The following is a 23,709-nucleotide window of genomic DNA, read 5'->3' on the forward strand; positions in this document are numbered from 1 at the left end:
GGGCTGTCTCTCACGCCGGCTACCTGCTATTTCCCAGGACAGGGACATGGGCCAACGGGACTCCCTGCCGGCCACCCTCCCGCCGCTGCAGGCGGAAATCTGTCTTTTCATAAATGAGAGGGAAACGTTTCCTCCCCCAGTTTAAACAACAGAGCTCATTAGGACCGATTCTGGCAACTCTAATAGAAGCCAGTGCTGAGTAAGATAAAGTCCGAGGCAGGGCTGGGAGAGCCTCCCACGCCCACCCCAGGGGGCTCTGAAGCCGCTGTCACCCGGACTGTTTACACCCCCACTCCAGCTCTGATTCCCAAAGCATGTCACACCCTGACACCCTGGGGACAGCCTGCCGGAGGAACCCAGAAACTGGCTCCTGCAATGGAGGAAAAATGCAAATCGGGGAGCTCTGAGACAGCAGAGGGCGGGCTTCGCGCAGGGAATTCTTATCAGACCCCGCTACTTAGCCAAGCTGGTGGGTCATCACCCCACCAACCTGGTCATCACCGTTCCGGGCTCGATCCCCAGCAGAGGGCCTGCAGGAGGCAGCCGATCAATGACTCTCTCATCATTGATGTTTCTCTCTCTCCCTCTCCCTTCCTCTCTCTGAAATCAATTAAAAAAAAATTTTTTTAAAAAAACAGAAAAAACCTGGCTACTTACTTACAATATGCATGCTTCTGTGGTTGTCAGAATGTATTTATTACCCACAAGGATAAAAGTAACCCCAAATTGCCCGCTCAGTACGAATTTACCAAAACTCAGGAGTCTAAAGGGGAGACGAAACACAGATCAAAGCAGGTGATGCTAGAATCATTGTCTTTGGTTTTGGAAAAGAGTCATAAAGGCCCAGCTCCAGCCCTGGTTGTGACACGGGCTGCTTGGAAATCACCTTGGTGAAAGCATTACACCCAGCACTTGATCCGTTTCTTTTTTTTTAAAAAGTACAGGCTTTTTTTTCAATCATTTTAATTAACATCTCCCAGTGTGTGTGTGACTTTGCCAGGGCTGCCATAAAAAAGTACCACAGGCCCAGCCGGGGGTGGCTCTGCGGTTGAGCATTGACCTAGGATCCAGGAGATCGAGGTTCGATTCCCGGTCGGGGCACATGCCCAGGTTGCGGGCTCAGGGGCCTACAGGAGGCAGCCGATCAATAATGACTCTCTCATCATTGATGTTTCTCTCTCTCTTTCTCTCCCTCTCCCTTTCTCTCTCTGAAATCAATAAAAATAGATATATATTTTAAAAAGTACCACAGGCTGGGCACTGACACAAGGGAAATTCATTTCTCACAGTCCTGGAAGCTCCAAGTCTGAGATGCAGGTATCAGCAGGTAGGTTTCTTCAGAGGCCCCTCTCTTGGATTTGTAGACGGCCAGCCGTCTTCTACCTGTGTCTCCACCTGCTTTTCCCTCTGTGCCTGTCTGTGTCCAATGCCCTCTCCTTATAAGGACACCAGTCAGACTGGATAAGCGCTCACCCTAGTGACCTCATTTAAACTTCATCACCTCTCTAAAGACCCCATCTCCAAATATAGTCACATTCTGAGATACCAGGGGTTAAGGGCTTCAACAGAGGAATGAGGGGGGGCTCAGCCCATAACACCCAGTAAAACTTCTCACAAATCTCAGTAACAAGAAAGAAAACCACAAATCTAACAGAGAGGAGAAACACCAGCACCCCCAAGAGTAGGCAACCAGACTTGAGAAAACTCAGCTCGGCAGTCACAGCGTTGAGGTTCTTTTTACCTGTTTCCCTGCTTGTAAATTTCATTGTAGTTACTGTTTTAACTTATTAACTTTTCTACAAACAAGCATATCTTTTGCATCTTTTTAAAAATGTTTTCATTGATTTTTTTTTTTTTTTTTAGAGAGAGAGGGAGAGAGAGGTATAGAAATAGAAACATCGATCAGTTGCCTCCTGCACACCCCTGACTGGGGATCAAGCCTGCAACCCGGGCCTGTGCCCTGGCCGGGAATCCAACCCGTGACCTCTTGGTTCATGGGCCGATGCTCAACCACCGAGCCACACCAGCCGGGCCTATCTTTTGCATCTTAATTTTGGACATCTACTTCCTGCTTGCGTTTGTCACCTTGCATTTCTTTTTTTAACCTGCTTTTAGTGACGCACAAAGTTTAGGAAACAGCAGATAAACACGCTTTCTACTCCTTACCATTTATTCGATCATTTCGAGTTTAGCTAAAAGTAAACAGACAGAAAGGGACCTCAAGAGCAGACCCCGAGAGCTTTCCCAAAGCACACACATGCTGAAAATCTGCCAGGACTGCACCATTCGAACATAAAAAGCCAGTCCTTGGCAGTGAGTAATCACGCCATGAACCAATACTGGACAGAAAGCAGCGACTAACTGCCTGGGTCACAGGAAAGGGGGCCCCTGAGGTGGTTCTTGGAAGGAACAGAACCGGTTCCGGGCTCCCTCCTCCATAAAGAGGCCTTTAAAACTCTTGCAGTAACTTCAACTATCAGGTGAAAATTTCACACCCATCCCCAGAGAGGCTGCTCTCTCATCGAAATGTGAAACTTTCTGAAATGTGTCACAACTTAAGAGGAACATCACCCAAATCAGCTATCAAAGAACAACTGGCTCCGCTGGTAGGAGCATCTTCCCGTGTGTACACCAAAAGGTACTGGGTTCGATCCCCGGTCAGGGCATGTACAGGAGGCACATTTCTCTCTCACGTCTATGTTTCTCTCTCTCTCCCTAAAAAAAATCAATAAAAACATATCCTGAATTGAGGTTTAAAAAAAGAAAAAAAAAAAAAAAGAGGAAACCAACCATTTTTAATCAATATTATTCATCCATCAGATACAGCCTGAGTATGTTTCAAAAGACTAACATAAAACATTTTTTCTTATTTTCTCTAAAACCCCTCTTATCTTGCAAAAGTGCAATTTGCTTAGCATAATCTCTCTGTACATGTGACCATTTAAGAAAGGACTGTGCGTTTAGTTTTGTTTCTATTCATGGGAGGGAATAAATTGTATTTAGTAGAGATTTGGGGACTTTCCCAGGGTCACAAAGACAATGTAGCAATTCCCAGCCTGGAGCACAATCATTCCGACTCTATCCAGGACACCAACGTGCAGAATTCTTTTAAAATACAGACTTTTTATTCATCATTTAGTCAACTGCCTGCCCTAAAGGTAACTTTTTTGGCAAGAATAAATTAATCCGCTTGGCCCCGAATTAAAATTACTTTCAACTCAACAGTATTTTCAGTATCTACCAAACATTTTTTACTATTCCAATGGCAAAAACATAACTAATGAAATATAGATATACAGTAACAGGACTATTTATAGAGTCAAGTCCAATAAAAGAATTATGTTTCCCACTTAAAAAAGAACATGACCACTAACCATGAAAATATGTCTCAAATCTGAGATATCTTTCTCTTAATTTTTGGTAGAGGGGCACCTGTGATCAGAGGTATTAGTCTCGGTCTGTGATTCCTGTCCTGTGAATTTGAGTCGAGCCATTGTTATCCATTTCTATTAAAATCAATGGAGCTTTTTATGTGAGACTCGGGCTGGAAAGATTTTAATCGTGTCTTTCATAGGAGACAAGATTTACTGGTTGCAAATCCCACCTGCCTCCCTCCACACACACACAGAAATTAGACACTTTGATCATTACAATAGTCTTTTAAGTGGATCAGTGGCAATCATCGGGTCATATTGAACACATTTTTACCATTACACAAAGAAAAGATTGATAGCACGGATATCAGGAAGCGTTCATGCCGTAATCAGGCACAGGTCTCCACGGTCCAGATCAATCCATCAATCAACGTAGGCAACTTAAACTATGTAAATATCCACACCGGCTCGGGATCCACTGAATGATCTAAAGGGTCTAGTTTCGCTGTCCATAAACATAAAATTAATGAGCTATTTGGACAACGGCCATGTCTTTGTCGACCGCACAGTGTGAAAACAAATAAAATGGCCCACGTGTGGCCCAGTCACAAGCCACAGAAATCTCAGATGGAACTCATCCCATTTACTAACCGCTTAACAAGCGAGGCATTTTATATGCGTCATCTCTCGTCCCACGCCCCCAGGAAGGAGGCCCTACCGGTTCCCCCTTTCTAGAAGAGGGACGCCCTCGGGGTACAGACACGCCCACCACAGGCCCCCAGCTGGGACACGGTGCAGCCCGGGTTCGACTTTAACCCCCAGTTAAGCTGCCTCTCCCCGTGGCTGCCCAGAGAGTCAGTAGCTAAATCAGTCATTCAGTGTAACCAAGAACAAAAACAAGTTACCTGACTTTCCACACTGGTCACCGTAAAAGCAGAATTTCCAAATCTCTCCATCACTCTCCCGCCCGGGAGACATCCCGGGCACTGTGTCCCAGCACAGGGGGGACGCTCAGAGACAGCCAGGATCAGAATCTGGTTAACAAAGGCAGGCACCACAGGGGAGGGGCAGTGCCAACGCCGGAGGGTGACACAGCTTAAACATCAGCTAAACAGGCCTGTGACTGGGTCCCTAGTTACGGACTAGGTCCCTAACTCTGAGGTCTTTAGAACTCCCTCGGACAGGGCCCCCCAGCCCCGCTGGCCGGAGGGACAGGGCTGCCCAGCCCCCACCCCCGCCGGGCAGGACACCTGACATCGGAGAATTCCTACGATGTGTCAACAGCCAGTGCGCAGACCCCGAGCTGTTTTTCCAGAAACTAGGGGGCAGTGGGACTGGGGGTGGCCACCCATCCCTCTCCTCTGCGGGTGCGCCCCTCGCCCTGGCAAACTCCAGTGCCAGGCCCAAGCCACCCTAGCAGGCACGCTCCAGGCTCACGGGGGAGCCAGAGCTTGGCACTTGTTATGGGTCGAAGCCCAAACCCTGGGACCTCTGCACGTGACCTTCTTTGGAAGCAGAGTCGTTGCAGATGTAACTGGTTAAGATGAGGTCACTAGAGGGGCCCTAATCCAGCATGACCGGCATCCTCGTAAACAGGGGAAATGTGGACACAGGCGCACACAGGGAGGCCACATGTGAGATTAGGGCCCTGCCGCTGCAGCTAAGGAGCCACCGGAAGCTACGGGAGACCCAGGGCAGGTCCTCCGCGAGCCTTCAGAGGGAGCGCGGCCCATCCACACCTTCGCCGGTGCCGCTGACCCCCAGACTGAGACGGTACCTTCTGCTGCTCTAAGCCACCCACGTTGTGGTAGTCCCAGGAAACTAGTACGGTGCCCGGGTGACCCACATCTGGTCCATCCTGAACCCCCTGGGAAAGTCTTTCCAACCAGCCACCTCCAGTCCACTGGGAAGTTAAAAATAAACCACAACAAGCCACAGCCGACTTTGGATAAAGGCTTATTTCCTGAGCACTGATTAACCCGGTGACACGCAGGGCTCGGCAGAGCAACGCTGTCCCCAGGGCCAGGCTCCAGCAGGAAACCTCTGGACCGAGACAGAGCCGCAGAAGAGCAGCCGGTGTCTCCAGGGAGACCTCGTCCCCCGCACGCTCCGCACACCACCATCTGTGACACCAGGCCCAGGGGAGTTTGGTGCTAGTGACAAAAAGCCAGCTCTACCCTCTGTGAGCCTACAAATTGGTGAGGAAGCTGACACAGGCTCGCTGATGTCACATGGAGTGTGGGAGGTGACACGGAGGATCCTCTCTAACGGCCAAGTAAAGGTAACGCTTTTATTTTTTAAACTGGTTCACTGTTGTAATTAGCTGATTATTGATCATAGGAAAGGAGCAGGGGGGAGGCCAGACATCACAGGCATGTCATGCGGGCCGCTGCACCGGGAAGCTACTGCTTCAGGCTCCCCAGGGAGCCACCCGCCCATTCCCTGCATATCACTGGGGGAAGGGGTCCAACACAGGGGAGCTGCACACATGACCAGTGAAGTCAGGGTGACGTAGGCAAGATGCCTGTGGGTCACACCTGGGAACAGAGATCACTGCCCAGAGGGGGTGGGACCGTTACAAACCTGCAAAAATTTGGGGTTACAGAATCCCCTGGACAAAGGAGCTCGCTCTCTTGGCTCTTGTGGCTTCCTTGCATTCGCCCCTGTTCCCTGCACAGCCATGTGGCCCTGAGGACCCCACATGCCACGGGCTGATGACTGCAGCAAGGAGCACAGGCTCAGCTATTCTGATGCAGGATTAGGCCGTGTCCCCGCCTGGAGTGGAAACTCGGGACACCGGCTTTGATCTTAGTCCTGCTGAAAGCAAAATGGGACTTCTTGCTTGGCGGGATGAAGGGAAATGAAACCCTGGAAACTCAGGGGTGTAATTCCACAGAAATAAGTCTTTCTACAATAGCTCCTCCCGCGCAAGTCTCAGGAAATTCTTCTTGGGTCGTCGCAAGAAGCCCGCTCCCACCAGCATCCGGCGGGGGTGAGGGGAGCTCCTTGCCGGTAACAGTCACAGCTGGGAGATCCTGACCTCACAGTACACCCAGGAATGGCTTTAGAACAAGAAATAAATTTTATTATTAACTTAGTTTTGAAAACGGGAAGTCTCCCATGCACATACAGGGCACGGGTCAGGAGAGGGCGAGGTGGCCAGCAACGTTCGCCGTCCCTCCCCCACCCGGGCCTTGGATGACCTGATCTGAGACGCGCAGGCTTCAACATCTGACACTTCAACATCTGACACTTCGTACCTGACGCTCCAAAATCAGCTCTAATTCAAGGAGCGTTCCTGCCCCACAGGCAGCAGGAAACAATCAATACTCTATTCTCACACCACAGGACGCCTGGCAGCCAAATGTAGCCTAAAAGGTACAAGAATAAAGTCGCTTATGGGGGGGGGGGAACACCTGTAAGAGCTGGACGCACAGAAATAGGGCCGATGATAATCCAAGACAAAATTCTCAACCCCACCCGGGAATCTAAAGAGACGGTAGATCACGCTGGACATAATGGGACCTCCAGCAAAGAGTGAGCAAATGGAGAAATCGTAACCCCTAAGGACCGTACGGTATTTTGCTGAGTGTGGAGAAAGAGTTGGCTACCAAACCAAAACGTGAAGAATTAAGCTGTACAATAAATTTTTCCCCGCCGCACCAATCTGACTCGCGGGGGATCACCTATAGATTTCCTTTCTTCTGCAGTTAAAACGATTTTCCACCGTTAAAGGGTGCTCGGGACCAAGCAAGTTAGGCCCGAGGGGGTTCCAGGAAACCTCCCTAGCGCTCTGTCACCGATCCAAGAGATGCAAGGGAGCCCTGGCCAGTTTGGTTAGTGGTTACAGTGTTGGTCCGAGGACTGAAGGATCTCAGGTTCGAATCCTGGCCACGGGCACGTACCTCGGTTGCAGGTTGGATCCCGGGCCCCAGCTGGAGCACGTGCAGGAAGCAACCAAACGATATCTCCCCCCCACATACACTGCTTCCTCCCTTCCACTCTGTCTAAAAATCAATGGAAAAAATATCCTCAGGTAAGGATTAAAAAAAAAAAATGCAAGGGACCCAGTAATATCTAGAGAAAACAAAATGTAAAACCCAGTGGGCAGAGAAGCCAGCAACGGGAGAAGCCGGGCCAGCAGAATATTATCCAGGAGCCGCAGAAGCTCCAGGCAGAAGCAGAGGAGGGAATGGAACTGGAGGAACGCAGGCATCTCGGCCCCCTGGGGTGTCCTAAGTGGACTCCCAGTCCTCAGGGAGGTGTGACTGCAGGAATGGGAAGTGTAGCCGTAATCTTCTCCGCCACCCCCCAGCTTTATCCTTAAAATAAAACTCCATCATCCATGATAAACTGAGTGGGTATCTGTTTCTCTAGATCTGAAAGAGCCTAATTAACACACAGGTTTAAGGGTTAAATATAAATGTGAGTCCAACAGAAGAGAATCACCAGCTGCCTTGTGCTCCCTCGCACAACACTGAATACATTTTTAGGAAATGCGGTTTCCACATATATACACACATACATGTATATTTAACATATCTGCATATATAAATTTTTTCACACACACATATATATTTAGTCAAATTCCCACTGAACTCCTGTGAGGTACTATTATCATCATTTTACAGATACAGAAACAAGTCTGCAGGGTCCAAATGCCCTGCAGAAGGTCACACAGCCACTAAGTAGCAGAAAGGTGACAGGGACCCGAGGCCTAGGACTTTCTGCAGACAACGAAACATCGCCAGGGCTCGCTGATCATCTATAAAGCAAAACCAGTACAAATCCTCTGGTTCACTGAAGCATAAAAAAACAAGAGAGAATTAAAGAAAAAGACTCATTGGCTTGACTGGACAGAACATAAAACGTCTACGTGCCCCGTCCAAAAAAAAGGGGGGGGGGGCAAACACAGAACCAAACGGCAAATGACCAACTGGGAGAAATGTCTGCAACGCAACAAAAAGGCCAGAGGCTTCCGGTCAGGGTGGCCACGGAGGGACCACGGAGGCGACCACGGAGGTCACCTCCTCCCACGACCACATCAACACTACAACTAAACCACAGAACAGCCGTCACTCAGAGCTGCCCGAAACCTACTGAACAGAGGTCCTGCAACGAAGGATGACAGCAGCAGCCACGTCGAGACCATAGGAGGGGCGGGGACACGGAGCAGGCTCACCCTGCACCCACGCGTGGCGGGTTACAATCGGGAGGGCTATCTCGGCTGCGGACGACCGGAGGATCCAGGGTCCCAGCCCCACGCCAGGCCTCCAGCCCAGGGTTCCCGTGCCAGGAGAGAAGTGCCAGTGACGTCCGTCTGGCTGTGAAAGCCAGCGGGGACTGGGGCCGAGGGACACGGAGGCTGCTGGAGTCCCAGGTGTTGCTCTTAAAGGGCTGGCGCAGAGATTTACTTGGTGACGCTCGCTCTGAGCTCCAGCTCTGGGGCAGCAGCTCGGAAGGTACCAGGGACATACGCGGAGGAACTGAGCTGTCTGGCTTCGGGGACAGGGCGGGAGGGGCAGCTGTCTCCTGGACAAAAGAGCTGGCAGAGGCCCCTGTGCCTTTGCTGAGCCCTCCCCGCACACAGCCGGTGGGCGGGCACCGTGTCTGCGTTTCCATCAACCTGGCTACCACTGTTCACCCGCCCCAGTGACGACCTGAGACCCCACCCACCCAACCTGTAGGCCCACCCAAGCCATTTAAGCCATTTCCAGGGGCTTTTTCACACACGAGGCCTGTCCTGGCTCAGGCTGCAGACTTTCCTGAGATCTCTCAGATTCGCAAACTCCAAATAAGCAGAGCGTTTACAAGAGTGAACCAATAAATGCATGAATACTGGAACAACAAATTGATCTCTCTCCCTCTCTAAAATCAATAAATAAAACAGCAATAAAAATATAGTAAATATATAACCAGTAGCACAGTGGTTTATCATCATTACCCAGTAGGATGTATGTGCATATATTGCATGTGCTGTGTTTTCATACAGCCGGCAGGGCAGTAAGTTCACTCACACCAGCATCACCTCAGACACGTGAGTCAAGTTACAACAGGAGACGTGAGGACAGCTGGGAGGTCACCGGGCAATAGGAATTCTTCGGCTCCAGGGTGATCTATGGGACCACTGTCACATGCATGGTCCGCTGCCGCCTGACCCGTTGCATGGCTCACGTCTGGACACGTACATGCACACGACCACTGCATCTCACACAGGCGGCCCCAACACCGACACGTTCAGTGACTGATGCTGGGCTGTGCGACTACACGTGATTTTTATTCCTTCTCTGTGTTTCTGTTTATTTTCCAAGGAACCTGGGGTAAAAAATCATGTGTGATTCATCGGAAGGAAAGATAATTTTTAAAAGGTATCTAAAACAGAGTAGATAATGAAACTGATTAGTAAGGTGTAGTAGCAGGTGGAAGGGTTAAAAATGAAGAGCAGACGTAAAAGAGCAAGAAAAAAATACCTGGCAATTAACAAATTTAGCCCAGGATGTATTTTGGTTGATTAGTAACCTCAAATACTCTAGAATATGCCTGTGACTAGACTGGTTTAAAAAATTTTAAACACTAAGTACTTGGTAAAAAAGACTTTAAAATTTATTTTTAAAATATTTTTACTTTAGAACATTTATACTTTAAAATGATTAAAAGAAAATATTTATAGTTAAAATTTTCATTTTTAAGATAGTTCTAATTGACCGTAGGAAAAACACTGATTTATATTAGGTGAGTTGTATCTGTCTTTAAATAAGTACGCCCCTTTGGAACCTGGAAGACATTATTCTAAGTCTGATTATTGGAAAGAAACTGTTTGTTGCTCTGCACACTCTCCGGCGCTTTAACTGAACGGCTTGATTCGCTCATTCTGACGGAGGAAGAAACATCTCGACTAATGAATTAGGCGTCAGCACAACAGCCACCGCACGTTCCCTCCAGAGGGGAACTCAGGTTTCATTGGGTCGAACTGGGCTTGAAATTCAACTTCCGCTCACCAATGTTAGTTTTTAATGGAATAAAATGTCATCCTGTGGGAAGGACACTTTTATAAAGCTGGAGAGGTATTTTCCAAACGAGTCTTTTTTATTCGTATTGCTCAGTGTCAATGTTCGGCCGAGAGCCGAGCCACCGTTCATCTACCTGACTCTCACCCTGGGCACAGACGCACCGAGAGCCAGGCTCCTCCGTGGGGCTGAGTGGCTCCACCAAGACCCAGGTTTCAGGAGACAGCACTCACCTCCTCCAGGGTTTCACTAGGGTGGAGCTCAGGTAAAATGCCAGCAGAGTCCATCCCAGGCTGGGCGGCGCCTTTCCCTGAGGCTTCGTGCTCCCGGCACTTCCTCATTCCACTGCCCCCCCCCCCCCCCCCAGAGGAGCCTGGAGGAGCAGGTCGGGGCCAGGCCCCTGCACACTGACCACCCAACGGAGCCTGGAGGAGCAGGGCCGGGCCGGGCCCCCGCACACTGACCACCCAAAGGAGCCTGGAGGAACAGGTCCAGGCCCCCCGCACACTGACCACCCAACGGGGCCTGGAGGAGCAGGTCCAGGCCCCCCGCACACTGACCACAGAAGAGCCTGGAGGAGCAGGGCCAGGCCGGCCCCCCACACACTGACCACAGAAGAGCCTGGAGGAGCAGGGCCAGGCCAGGCCCCCGCACACTGACCATCCAACGGAGCCTGTAGGAGCAGGGCTGGGCCGGGTCCCTGCACACCGACCAGCCAACGGAGCCTGGAGGAGCAGGGCTGGGCCGGGTCCCTGCACACCGACCAGCCAACGGAGCCTGGAGGAGCAGGGCTGGGCCGGGTCCCTGCACACCGACCAGCCAACGGAGCCTGGAGGAGCAGGGCCGGGCCGGGCCCCTGCACTCTGACCAGCCAACGGAGCCTGGAGGAGCAGGGCCAGGCCGGCCCCGCACACTGAGCAAGGCGCCGGGTGCGTGGCTCCTCTGTAATGAGCCGCCTGTGCTCTTTCCTGCAGGCGGAGGTTGACAAGGAGACCCTCGGGACTGCTGGGTGTGCGGCACCATTTCAGTCCCCATCCTGGCTCCCTCCTCCAGGCTCTCCTCGAGTGCAACACAAAGGGTCTGAATCTAAGAGCCAGCGCTAAGCAGAGTGGCCCAGAGTCCCCGCTGCTCCTTCATTACGAAAGTCTGCTACCGCCCTGGCGGCCTGGCTCAGGGGTTAGTGTCGGCCGGCGGAATGAAGGGTCCTGGGCTGATTCTGGCCAAGGGCACGCACCTCAGCTGCAGGCTCAATCCCGGGCCTGGTCAGCGAGCGAGCAGGAGGCGACCAACTGACGTGTCTCTCACATCAATGTTTCTCTCTCCCCCCTTCCACTCTGAAAAGCAACAGGAAAAATATCCTCGGGCCAGCCGGGTGTGGCTCAGCGGTTGAGCATCGACCAAGGATCCGGGAGAAAGCTGTTCGATTCCGGGTCAGGGCACATCCCTGGGTTATGGGCTCCATCCCCAGTCAGGGGCGTGCAGGAGGCAGCCGATCAATGACGACTCTCTCATCATTGATGTTTCTATCTCTCTCTCCCTCTCCCTTCCTCTCTCTGAAATCGATATATTTAATATATATATACACACACACACATATCCTCGGGTGAAGATTAAAAAAAAAGTCTGCTACCAAAAGTTACATTTAGCATAATGTCATGTAATTTACATTTAAGAGTGTACATGTGCACACACACATCTATATGTGTGTATATGCAGCAAGCAGGGTCACAATGTGTCTGGGCAGCCCTGTCGCCTGGGAGATGGACAAACGCATAGAACAGTTACAGTCCCGGGGACAGATCCAAGCCTCCACGTAACTCCTCGGGGAACATCCAGACAAATGTATGTTTGCAAATAGCAACTTTGCCATCTGCTGCGCTGTTGGTACCGTTTCTCGGGAAAGAGCTAAGGGTTAACAGTCCCACTCCAGCCGGTCGCCTGCCCCTCGATACCTGCAGGAGGCACAGCTGTTCCGGGGCTGGGAGTTCTCCCCGAGAGCGCCAGCCGGACATCCTGCCCCTCTGCATCCCGCACTCGGGCACACCCAGGAGCCAGGAGGGAGAGAGACAGGCTTCCAGACTGTCCCTGCCAACCTGGGCACTGCCATCCAGAGGGCTGTGCTCGCGTCCTGGGAAGATCGAAGCACCCCGTGATCCACTCAAAAGATACCTACTGAGCGTTACCGGTTGAATTTCGGGTCAGGGCACATGCCCAGGTTGGGGCTCAATCCCAGTAGGCGGGGTGCAGGAGACAGCCAATCGATGACTCCCTGTTGCAGCAATGCTTCTGTTTCTCTCTCCCTCTCCCTCTCCCCTCCTCTCTAGAAATCAATAAAAATACAAATAAATTGAAAAGATATCTATGGGGTGCCTTCTCTGTTCAGGTCCTACTCCAGGCACCGGGGACAGAGCAGGCATCCCCTCCTCGTGGGAGACACACAAGAGATACACTGGCACATAAATGCACACCACGGGGTCAGGTGATGTGCTGCGTTGACTGGTGTCTCCCCCCAAAATTCGTAAGTTTAAGTCTTGTTTTCATCCAGGCTGCTTGTAACCAAATAGCATAGACCGGGTGGCTCCTAAATAACAGAAATGTATTACTTATACTTCTGGAGCCTGGGAAAGCCTGGGTCAGGACCCAGGGAGATTTGGGGTCTGCTAAGAGTTCTCCTCCTGGTCCCCCAACAGCCATCTCCTTGCCGTGTCCTCACAGGAGCCAGGGAGCTCCTGGGGCCTCTCCTAAGACCACTGACCCTGTTCACCAGGGCTCCGACCTCATGCCAATGGCCTCCCATAGACCCACCTCCAATGCCGTCACGTGGGGATTAGGTTTTAACATGAATTGGGAGGGACACAAACATTCAGGCTCTAGCAAAGTCCAAGCCCCAGACCTCAGAATGTGACCCTGTTTGGAAATATGTCTTTATAGAATTAATCAGTGTAAAGTCTGGGCGTTAGGATGGCCCCTGATCTCAGACGACTGGTGTCCTCGTAAGAAGGGGACATGCGATACAGAGACAGACACACGTGGAGGGGAGAACACAAAAGGATAAAGGGAGAAGATGGTCATCGACGAGCCCAGGAGAGAGGCCTGGGACAGGTCCTCCCTCACAGCCTCAGGAGGAACCAGCCCTGCTGCCACCTTGGTTTTAGACTTCCGGCCTCCAGGACTGGGAGACAGACACCGAGTTTGTGGTACTTTGTTTCAGTCGCCCAGCAAACTAGTCCAGGCGGTCAGAGCACTTTGAGGAAAGACAGAACAGGGTGACGAGGGGCATCAGAGAGGGTCATCTGTTGACACAGCGTCCTCAAGAGAAAGCACACAGGACACATCACAGTCCCCTGAAAGTGTCTGCACACACTACAGAGCCTGAGAATTTCAACTATGAGGCTAGACTATCTTCAGGATGCCAAGAGTGGGGGGAACATAGACCCTGGTTCTCACTCATCGCAGGTAAAGGGGACCACACCTGGGTGGGCTGATGGGGCAGGGTAGCTGCCCATGTTCTTTATGGAACCAGCCTGGACTCAAGGGAAGACCCCGGGCCCTGGCCCTGTCTCTCTCAGGAAGCAGTGGATGCCGGACCCACAGCCCAGATTTTGCTTCAGGACGGAAGAACTCGCTGGCTCCCAGTGCTGAGCTGGCCCTAGCAACCGCCTTTAGCAGTATCCAAGGCCACACCCCCCTCCCAGGGCAAACCCCATCCAATGGTAGGCCCTGCAGAGGTACAAAGGCCCAGTCCCCTCACCTGACGTCACCTCTGAAGGAGCACCTGGGTTCCAGGGCTCACCTGGGCATGGCAAGGCCTCGGCTTAACACTGCACTGGAGCCCACCTTCCCCTCTGCACAATGCAGCTTCGCCCTTCTGCCTCCCCTCCTCTCAGAGGTGCTCACCCTAAATGCCCTACCTAGGACCACATTCATCTCCCCCTCACGGCCTGTGCCAGGACCTCACCGGCAACACAATCCTAACCATCGGAGAAGGTAACGTGGGTCAGGCTGTGCCCCACCAAAGGGCATGTTCAAGTCCTAACCCCTGGGACCTGCGAGTGTGACTTTATTGGACATGGGGTCTTTGCAGATGTCCTCAAGTTAAGATGAGGTCCTACTGGATAGGGTGGCCCTAACCCAACGACTGGTGTCCTTATTAGGGAGGAGGGAGATTCGGAGACAGGCCACACACAGAGCGTAGAAGTCCCTGGAGTGGTGCAGCCACCAGAAGCTGGAACAGACAGGAAGAATCCTCCCCTAGAGCCTTCCCCTGTGGACACCTTGATTTTGGCCTCCAGAACCATGAGAGAGTAAATCTCTATCGTTTCAAGCCCCCCAGGTGGTGGTTAGCGTTACAGCGGCCCCAGCCACAGACAAGAGAAGGTCAGCGGGAAACCTGTTCAAGGCCTTTCTAGTCAGTGCCCAGCCCCCGCAAGCCCCTGGCGAGGGGATGCACAGAGGACCCCGGTGAACCACCAAACACCACACCGCAAGCTGGTATTTACCACAGAGGAGAGGCAACGGCTCTCTCTGCCTTGTAAAGGGATCAGCCTGCTCGGGTACTGTCCAGGCCCGTGGGTCACCTCTTTCCGACTGGTCACCTTACCAGCCAGCAGCACCCATCAGACAGCGTGAAATTCAAGCCAGCACCGGGCGTGGCCGGAGCCCAGGCTGCATGGAGGAAGAGGTTCCGCGCCAGTTTGCTAAAGTAAGGGTAAGGGATGGGTATTCTGTGGGTCTCAATTAGCCCGGAGAGCAGGTCACTCGGTTACCATGAATAATCGAGCTGGGGTGTGTATTCCAAGGTAAATGACACTCTGTGCCCAAGCCGCCCGCCCGGGGCCTACAAAGCCACCACTCTCCGCGCCTCCTGGGAGGGTAACCACCGGGAAGGTGACTGCCACACTGCGCTGGACCCTGCCAGTGCTGGTGACCACGCATGCAGAGAAAATCCCAGTCTGCACTCCTCTCAGTGCAGCATTCAGCACGGTCGTGCGGACTCAAGGCAGCCTCTGAAGTCCGTGGGGCCTGGGTATCAATGAACAGCGACAGCCAGCCCTACAGGCCGATTTCCCTCATTCACAAGTACTTCAGGAAGATGGGGCAGGGCGGGAGTTCAGGGGCTGCCACCAGGGCAATCGAGAGACGCCCAGGCACCGACCTGTCACACACGACACACTGGGCAGGTGCTTCTGACAGTCGCCGCCTGCTTGCCAAGAATCCTGCTGAAGATTAATAGGAATCTCCAGTTCTCTAAGCGTTTCTGTCCCGCAGAGCTTTTACCCCTAAGTGTCTAGCACTAAAAAAATTTAATTTAATTTAAAAATACAGGATTTAGCACCTGTTTGTTTCAGAAATACTTGCTAAAAACAGATCTGCCAAAAGGCCACCTTTAAAATTAGTCATGTTTCCTGCTCGGAAGAACATAGTAAGTTAAGTTGTATTTTTAGTAACTCTTTCACTCCAGGTAGCTGGCGGTCGTGCTCAAAGCGTAATTATTAGCTACTTACCAAGCAGGCAATTTTTATTTTTAGCTGCAAAACGGCTCCAATGAAAGTAATAAACAGGCTTATGTTTTTTAACCAAAGGTTAGAACAAGGTATTTAAATATCTTAACCAATCATGTTACATACCCAACTTTGTATCTTAGACTTAACCATTGAAGGAGGACATTGTGGCATCGAGGATGCTCCCTGTTGCAGCCCACAAAGCCAGCTGTGCACCTGACATACCTACGCTTTTCTCTATTAGCCCTTCCAACTATATTTTATCAAATTTTTAAAAGGTACTAAGAGCCCTGACCAGGTGGCTCAGTGGGTTGGAGCATCAGCCCATCCACCAAAGGGTTGGGGGCTGGATTCCCAGTCAGGGCACATATGGGAGGCAACCAATTGATGTTGATGCTTCCATCTCTCTCTAAAAATCAATAAAAACATATCCTCAAGTGAAGATCAGAAAAATTTTTAAAACTGTTCTAAGAACCGATTATGTGCCAGGACTCTGCATTTCATAGGCATCGGGAACCAGTGTCAGGAGCAGGGAGCACAACCTCTCTGGGTCCTTCAAAGTCACCACCTGAAACTCCTGCTCAGCAACTCTGCTCTTTGTCTCAAAGCCACAGAGAATACTTTTCAAAACCTGACTTTCTGACCATGTTCCCCCCTCCGATCGTCAACCTGGGCTGAGTCAAAGACACTCAGCCCTGGCTGAGAACGTGCCGGTTAAGAGTTTCACATGGCCCAGCAAATGATTTTTAAAGCCACATTAACAGAGATCGCTTCAACTCAAAGCTGCAGGACAACATTAGGCCTCGGGCCAAGGCCGCCCTTTCTTTTCAAGCCGTGAATGGGCCACCTAGATTCTCATGACTTTCAAACAAACAACTTCAGAGGAAAGGCAGGCAAAACACTGTCCCGCAGGCAGGGGTGGGAAAAGAAACGAAACCTCCCGATAAGATTGACGCCTGAAGTGTACGTCAGAAAAAGTGGCTGTTTGTCATCTGAACTCAGTCATTGCCAGCAAGCCATGCAGGATCTCACTCAGGTCTTTTTGGAGATGTGCACTGAGTACACACACACACACCCTGCACCCCCCACTCCAGCTTTTTCATGAGCTGACCCCCACTGCTGCTGCCCTGGATCCTGTCACTCAGGGCAGCACGGGGACATAGATCTATTTCTTACTACAGTGTTCATGACTTAATTCCCCTCCCGCCGTGATCTGTGTCCTTTAGAAAAGGAAAGAATCATGTGCTTTCTCCAAAAAGTAAGCACCCTCTAAAAGGGGGAAGCGTCCAGGTGAGGGGCCTTCCTGAGCCACCACGTCACCCACCCTGGGGGACACTTCTTTCCCTTCCTCCGGGTTCGGTCACCTCGAGGTCTCCCCTTGCTTGGCTCATGTGAGTGGCCCTCCTCCAGGGGAAACCCCTCTTAATAACTCACCTTTTAAAGAGACCAAAAGACAGCAAGTAGTGTGAGGGTGACTTCAACTTAATTTGGCCTCAGGAAGACAATATCCAGAACATGGGGGGGGGGGGGGGAGCTCATCAACTCACGAGTCCTTCCCAGGCAGAGCCTCAAACGCACACTAGCATTTTAATCTCCACCATCTGCCAAAACCCAAATCTATTAGTTAGGCATTAAAGGCGTTGGATTCGGGAGATTAAACGCTATGAGTGACACCCATTGTTTCTTTAAAGCTGCAATTATGGGAGCTAAGACCCAGGTTCCTCAGGATGCTGGTGGCTGGAGAAGAGCCCGTCCCAGGATCCACTACCGCCTCCGACTCCACCCTAAGAACCGGCGTCCTTCCCAGGGTTCAACCAGACAGTCCGGCACAATCATTTTACATCCAACTAACAGTTCTGCCCTTGCCCAGACGAAGCGAGATTGATGGTAAGATGAGAGAGAAAGGGTGCGAGCACTTGGGGGTGCAGGGGGCTCCTCATTTCAACCCCACCTGGGCAGGAACTCCCCGCATTCCAGGGTGCCCAGTGTGCCCGGCACTGAGCCCCGGAGCCCAAGCAGCCAGGCAGGGGCTAGCTCTGGGTGCGACCTCGCCTGGGGCAGCCGAGGCCAACAGCCCGATGTCACGGAGCAGAAGGGAACCGAGGAGGAGCGGAGCCAGGACAGGGACGGGTAGGGAAGTGGAGAGGAGCCAGGAGCAGCCTGGAGCTGGCAGCCGCGGCAAATGTGCTCAAAAGGCTGGCCGGGTGCCCTCAGCATAAAGCCCTGTCTCTCCCTGCTGAGTTTCACCAGGTAACACACACAAGCCGACTGAATCCGACACGTCTGGAATGAGAATGACGTCCCACCACCCGTGGGACAGGAGCTCCACCGGGAGGGGCAGGCCGGCCTCGGGCACTGGCGCCCGGGGGTGTGTAAGGCGTGTAAGGCACCAGCGCTGGGACGGACCGTGAAGTCTGCCCGGCTCCCTCCGGACTAGAATGAGGTCCGGAGGTTTGGTGTTTTGTTTGTTTTTGTCTCCTTTGAAGAGTTGCTCAATTGGGTGAGTTCACCCTGAACACGCCCTTTTTTCAGGGAAATTCAGGCTGGAGGCACTTTTTAAAGTTCTCACTCTAACTCACGCCAGTCACCCAAAACAAAGGGCTGTGGGGACACCGGGGAATGACAGGGGTGATGGGGACCTGCCCTCCAATGCAAGGGGCCCCTGGGCGCAGTGGGGAACAGAGGGAGGAAACTAAGGCCAGGTGACGGGGACAGGAGGGCAGGGCACCTCACACGGCGGTCAGAGGTCCCGCACGGGGTGCCCAGCAGTTCCCAGGCTGGGCCCAGAACCCCAGGTCCACCGGGCAGGGTGAGTAGGGAGCCCGCAGCTTCCCTGTCCCCCAAGTCCCCCCCAAAGGCTGCTGCCTCCCTGGGCTGTGGGCCACAGGAGCCACCGTCCCAGGCAGCGAGGGGCCACCGCAGCCCGGACCCCAGCCCGCCCGAGCCCGGAGCCCGAGGCTGAGACGACCTAAGATGGGGTGACGCAGCCCCCAGCCTGAGGCGACGCCCGGGGGTGACCCAGTGTCAGTCATCCATCTCTGCACAAAGTCCCAGCTCAGCTCCGCCTGGGCCTCGCCCGGCAGGAGTTCACGCTCACTTCTCACCTGTCCCAGGGCTGGGGGCGGCGCGCTGGGGTCCCGGGTGGGGTGGGGGGTCTTCCTTTGCCGGCCCCCCTTTCAGACACCTAGGGGCGCCTCTGCGGCCCTGCAGCCCCGGGTGGGCGGTAGCCGGCGCGGGGCCGAGCCCGCAGCGCCCACGCAGGCCGGGGGGGGGCACGTGAGGACCCTCGTCCCGCAGCCCCAGCGCCCGGGCGAGAGGAGCGCCCCCCCTTCCCCAGAGCCCGGGTCGGGGCTCAGACTCCAGGCGCCCCCCGGGCTGGGGGTCGGCCCCCCACCCTCGCGCCCCCCGCCCTGGCTCCTGCCTCTCCGCGCGCGGGGGCTGCACCCCTGAGCCCGGGAGCGGGGCCCCCCACGCGCGCTGGTGTCCGCCAGGCGGCGCCCTTCCCGGAGCAAAAGGGCTGCGGGCGGCTCCTCGGGGGAGCCCCCCCACCCCCCGGGAACTGACCCCAGGCCACCCCTCGGACAGGCCGCCACCGGCCGCGGGGCCCCACGCGCCTCGGTCCGGACGGGAAAGGGGGGCCCGGGCGGCAGGGACCCCGCAGCCGACCCCGCGGCCCCCGCCCGGCCCGGCCCGCGCTCACCTTCTCGCCGGTCAGCACGTGCAGCCCCTCGCGCACCTTGGCGAAGGAGCCCTCGCCCAGCTTCCGGCTGCCCACCAGGTAGTTGCCCACGCGCTTGTGGTGCTGGAAGTCGCGCAGCCGCTCGCGGGGCACGCCGCTCACCCAGGCGGGCAGGAAACTTCCCTCGCAGGCCGCGGGCCGCGCCGCGTCCTCGCCGCCCCCGCCCGCCGCCGGCTCGCCCAGCAGCGCGTCCCCCGCCGCCGGCATCGCGCCCCCCGCCCGGCCCGGCCCGGCCCGGCCCGGCCCGCGGGGCGCGCGCAGACAATAGCGCGGCCGGGCCCGCCTCCGACAAGTTCTCCCCGGGAGGGTCACCCGGCCCCTCTCAGGACGCCGGCCCCGCCCCGGGTCCCGTCCGGCGGCGGGTGGCGGGGCCGCGCTCGGAGCGCGGGAGCCGCTCGGGCCGGGGCGCGGCGGCGGGGGTGCGGTCCGGGGCCCGGGCGCCCGGTCCCCGCGCCTCCGCAGCCTCGGCCCCGCGCGGGCTCGGGGGCGCCGCGGGCTGGCTCCTAGCGGGGCGCGCGGCGGGCGGCAGGCGCCCTCCGGACGGCCGCAGAAGAAAGCCCCATTCAGTCGGATTCGCAGAAATTCAATCCGGGCGCGGGCGGCGGGAACAGACGCGGGCGCCGCCGCGCAGCCCGTTCACTTTCAAATCGCTCGTAGCCCCTCCTCCCGCGCGGCGGGAGAGGGGGGCGGGCAGGGGACCCCGCGCGGCCCGGCGGGCGCGCTCCCGGCCGCCCGAGCCCCGCCGTCTCCCCGCCGCGCCTCCCCCGGGCTCTGGGCTCGGGCTTTCTGGACCTTTCGGCGGCGAAACCCCCACCGGCCGCACCCACCCGGGCGGGAGGGAGGGAGGAGGGAGGCGCTTCGGCCCCGCGTCCAGCCCAGGCCCCCTGGCGTCCAGCAGGGCCCTCCGGACCCCGGGTGGGTGGACGCACGGACGGGCGGGCGGGTGGGAGGACCGGAGGCGGCCGCGCGTCTGCCCCGGTTCGCGCGCAGACGGGACCGCTCTGCAAGGAGGAGGGGCCGCGGCGCGGGAACCGGCGCGTTTGCAGCCTCCGCTCGCCCGGCTGCCCCTTGGCTCCCGTCCCCGCGCCGCGGGCGGCGGCAGGTCGCGGGGGGACCCGCGCTCCCCGCTCCCCGAGGCTTTTGTTCTGCGCGCGCGGCTGTGCTCTCGGCTCATGCACAGGCACAGCCGCCCTGGCGACTCGCGTCTGCTCCGGGATCCCCAGCGTCTTCTCAAACCCAGAATGAGGAATCGGGTGAGGGAGACGCTGGGGGCACGGGAGAGGGGGAGACATTCACCAAAACGCTACCTGTTGAGCAGCCAGATCCAAGGCGCCCGCGCCGAGCGCGTGCTGAGCCCCGACCCTGCAACGTCCGAGCTGAAAGGGAAGATCGGGCCCTAACCCAGCTCCTTTCATTGGACTCCTCTGCAAACGAGTGTGACACGAGCCACGTCAGTGCCCGCACATGGGAGGGTGAGGGGGGACAGGGACAGCTGTCCTTGATCCAGTGTCCTGGGGGCTCTCTGACCCACCCAGAAAGCGACCCAGGGAAACATCTATTTTAAAAAGCTGCGATTTTACATAGCGCGCTGTGATCAACTGCTCGCCTGTTTACAAGCCACCAGCCTTGTTAGGACTGAGCTGTTGTCAGTCTTCTCAATGTTTCAGTTTTTCACTATTAAAGATACAGTTTCAGATGTTTTTCTTGCTGTGTTGAAGGGACTTCTTTGTCACCACCCCACCCCCACAATTTCTGCAAGGCCCAGCCAATCTCTTCAATGCCTGTAATTCAATCATCAAATTTAAAGAGTTCAGCCTGGCTGGTGTGGCTCGGTGGTTGAGCCTCGAAACAGGAACCAAGAGGTCACTGGTTTGATTCCTGGTCAGGGCACATGCCCGGGTTGCGGGCTCCATCCCCTGTGTGGGGCCGGCCGGAGGCAGCCGATCAGTGACGGTCATCGTTGATGTTTCTATCTCTCTCTCCCTCTCCCTTCCTCTCTTTCCAAAATCAATAAAATCTTTTTCTTTTTTTTTTTTAATTTTAAGAGGTCAGTAACATGGGAGGGAGAGAGGATAACTGTCTAATGAGTGAGGAATACAGAGCTCACTTTGGGGTCCAAAACATTCTGAATCTTCTTTCAGAAACGCGTTGGGCGTTCCCCCGGTGCTGTACTAATAGAGTCTGACTTATTTTTAAATTCAGGACGTTTGCTCTACATGAACATTTAGAAATTCCCTTATTATGCTGTGAGGCGAATGTCAGGGTCTGTTCATCAAAGCGTCTTTTGACCTAAAAAAAAAAAAAAAAAATTAGCTTCAGGCATAAAAATGGTGGAAGACATTTACACTGAAATAGAGACTTTCTTTCCTTTTCATTATCCTCCGGGGTGGAGGTCAGGAAGCGGGTGAGGAAGAGAAAAGAACCAGGCCTATTAAATCTTTTTCAAGCCCGATGCCTGGGTTCGATCCCAGATCACTGCTGGTTCCGTGGCTGGGACGGATGCCAAAGAGAAGTCCGGATCCTGCGCCTGCCTGAGCTTAGCAACCGGACTTGGAGCGGCAGGTCCTGCTCCGAAGTGACCTTGTTTAATGAGGAATAACCCCCCCACACCCCCCCACACTCCCCCACACCCCCCTTGTTCCTATATGTCAGACAAATTAGTGCACAAAACAATGTATCGCCCGTGTATCAGATGCGCCGAAAACGTCTGGGTGAAAAGCAGCCGTCGGGCATTGAACTTTCCGATGGTCCTAAGCTGAATTTTGTCCTAAACTGAACTTTGTCCTAAACTGAATTTCTTCTCCCCCCACCACCCCCCCGGGTCGCCTTGGGCACTACATGTCAGCGGACCTCACCCTACCCCTTTTCCTCTGCCACCGCACCCCCAACCTGCCCCCTCTGCCTCCTTCCCGCCTAGTCCAGATGTTCCCTTTCCCGCGAAGACCCCCGCAGTCGAGGAGCCGCAGGAGCCGGGCCGCGTCTCCTTCCTCTCCTACGGCAGACCCTCGTTTCAGCTCTTACCGATACCGTCGTAATAACCTGGTCAGTCATTAACTAGAAAGGAACAGGGGGAAGGCGGGATATTATAGGCAAGCCCAGTAAAGTCGAGGCGACACAGTCACACCGGGGAGCAGGTCGTGGGCCAGAACGGGCGTGGCCACTGCAAGGCTGGGAAATCTGAACTAGGTAAGCTCCAGGACAAAGGGCGTTTGCTCCCTGGGCCTCTTGCTCTCTGGGGAGTCTCGTTGCAGGGGGTGTGCTCGCAGGCCCACAGCCGGGTGGACCCCACACACAGTGGACTGACGGGCTAAAGCTGGCCTGATGCTCTTGCTGGACTCAGCTCCACCTTGGAACCGAAACTCTGGACACTGGCTTGGCTTTGAGCTCTGCACTTTCCAGCTGCACCTTTTCCAGGACTGGTTTAAGGAAAATGGGACCTTTGAAACCAAGGGATATAACTCTATGCAAATAAAAACCAGCCATCCTCCCGTCCAAGTCTTAGAAAATCCTTTTTCTTGAGATGTCGTAAGAGCCCCACACCCACTAGCAGCAGAGAAATTCTACCCCAGCAATTCTCCAATAACTTTATGACCTGTATCACTTATTATGAGTCTTTTTCTTTTTAACCTTCACCTGAGGATATTTTTGCCATTAATTTGCAGAGAGAGTGGAAGGGAGAGAGGAGGGAGAGAGAGAGAGAGAGAGAGAAACATTGATGTGAGAGAGACACATCAATTGGTTGCCTCTCACTCGAACCCCAACCAGGGCTGGGGATCAAACCTGCAACCCAGGTTCATGCCCTTGACCAGGAATCAAACCCGTGGCCCTTCTGTGCACCGGCTGACGCTCTAACCACTGAGAAAACCCGCCAGGGCCAGGAATGCCTTCTGATCTCTTCTTTCAGACTCACTGAGAATGGGAGTTATTTCTCATTTTACATTTTATTTGCCCTAGAGCACCTAACACAGCTCCTGAGACATGGTCATTATTAATAAATGTTTGTCGCATAAACGTCACTGCTCACTGATTCTCAAGTGAGTGGGGTTTCGTGGCTCCTGAGAACAAGACCCTGTCTGTCCTGGGGGCGG

The 23,709-nt window shown here is 54.4% G+C and overlaps 1 protein-coding gene across 1 annotated transcript in view; it reads right to left on the reverse strand.

Annotated features, from left to right (window-relative positions):
- Positions 1–19,828, reverse strand: part of HUNK (hormonally up-regulated Neu-associated kinase) — a 69,986-nt gene extending 50,158 nt beyond the window's left edge. Inside the window, exon 1 of the mRNA XM_087818487.1 lies at positions 19,583–19,828. Coding sequence (XP_087674613.1) covers positions 19,583–19,828 — 246 coding nt within the window. The remainder of the gene's footprint in view (positions 1–19,582) is intronic.
- Between the last annotated feature and the right edge of the window lie 3,881 nt (positions 19,829–23,709).

Source organism: Miniopterus natalensis, chromosome 6, assembly GCF_054644295.1.
Source record: "Miniopterus natalensis isolate mMinNat1 chromosome 6, mMinNat1.hap1, whole genome shotgun sequence".
Classification (NCBI taxonomy): Eukaryota; Metazoa; Chordata; class Mammalia; order Chiroptera; family Miniopteridae; genus Miniopterus; species Miniopterus natalensis.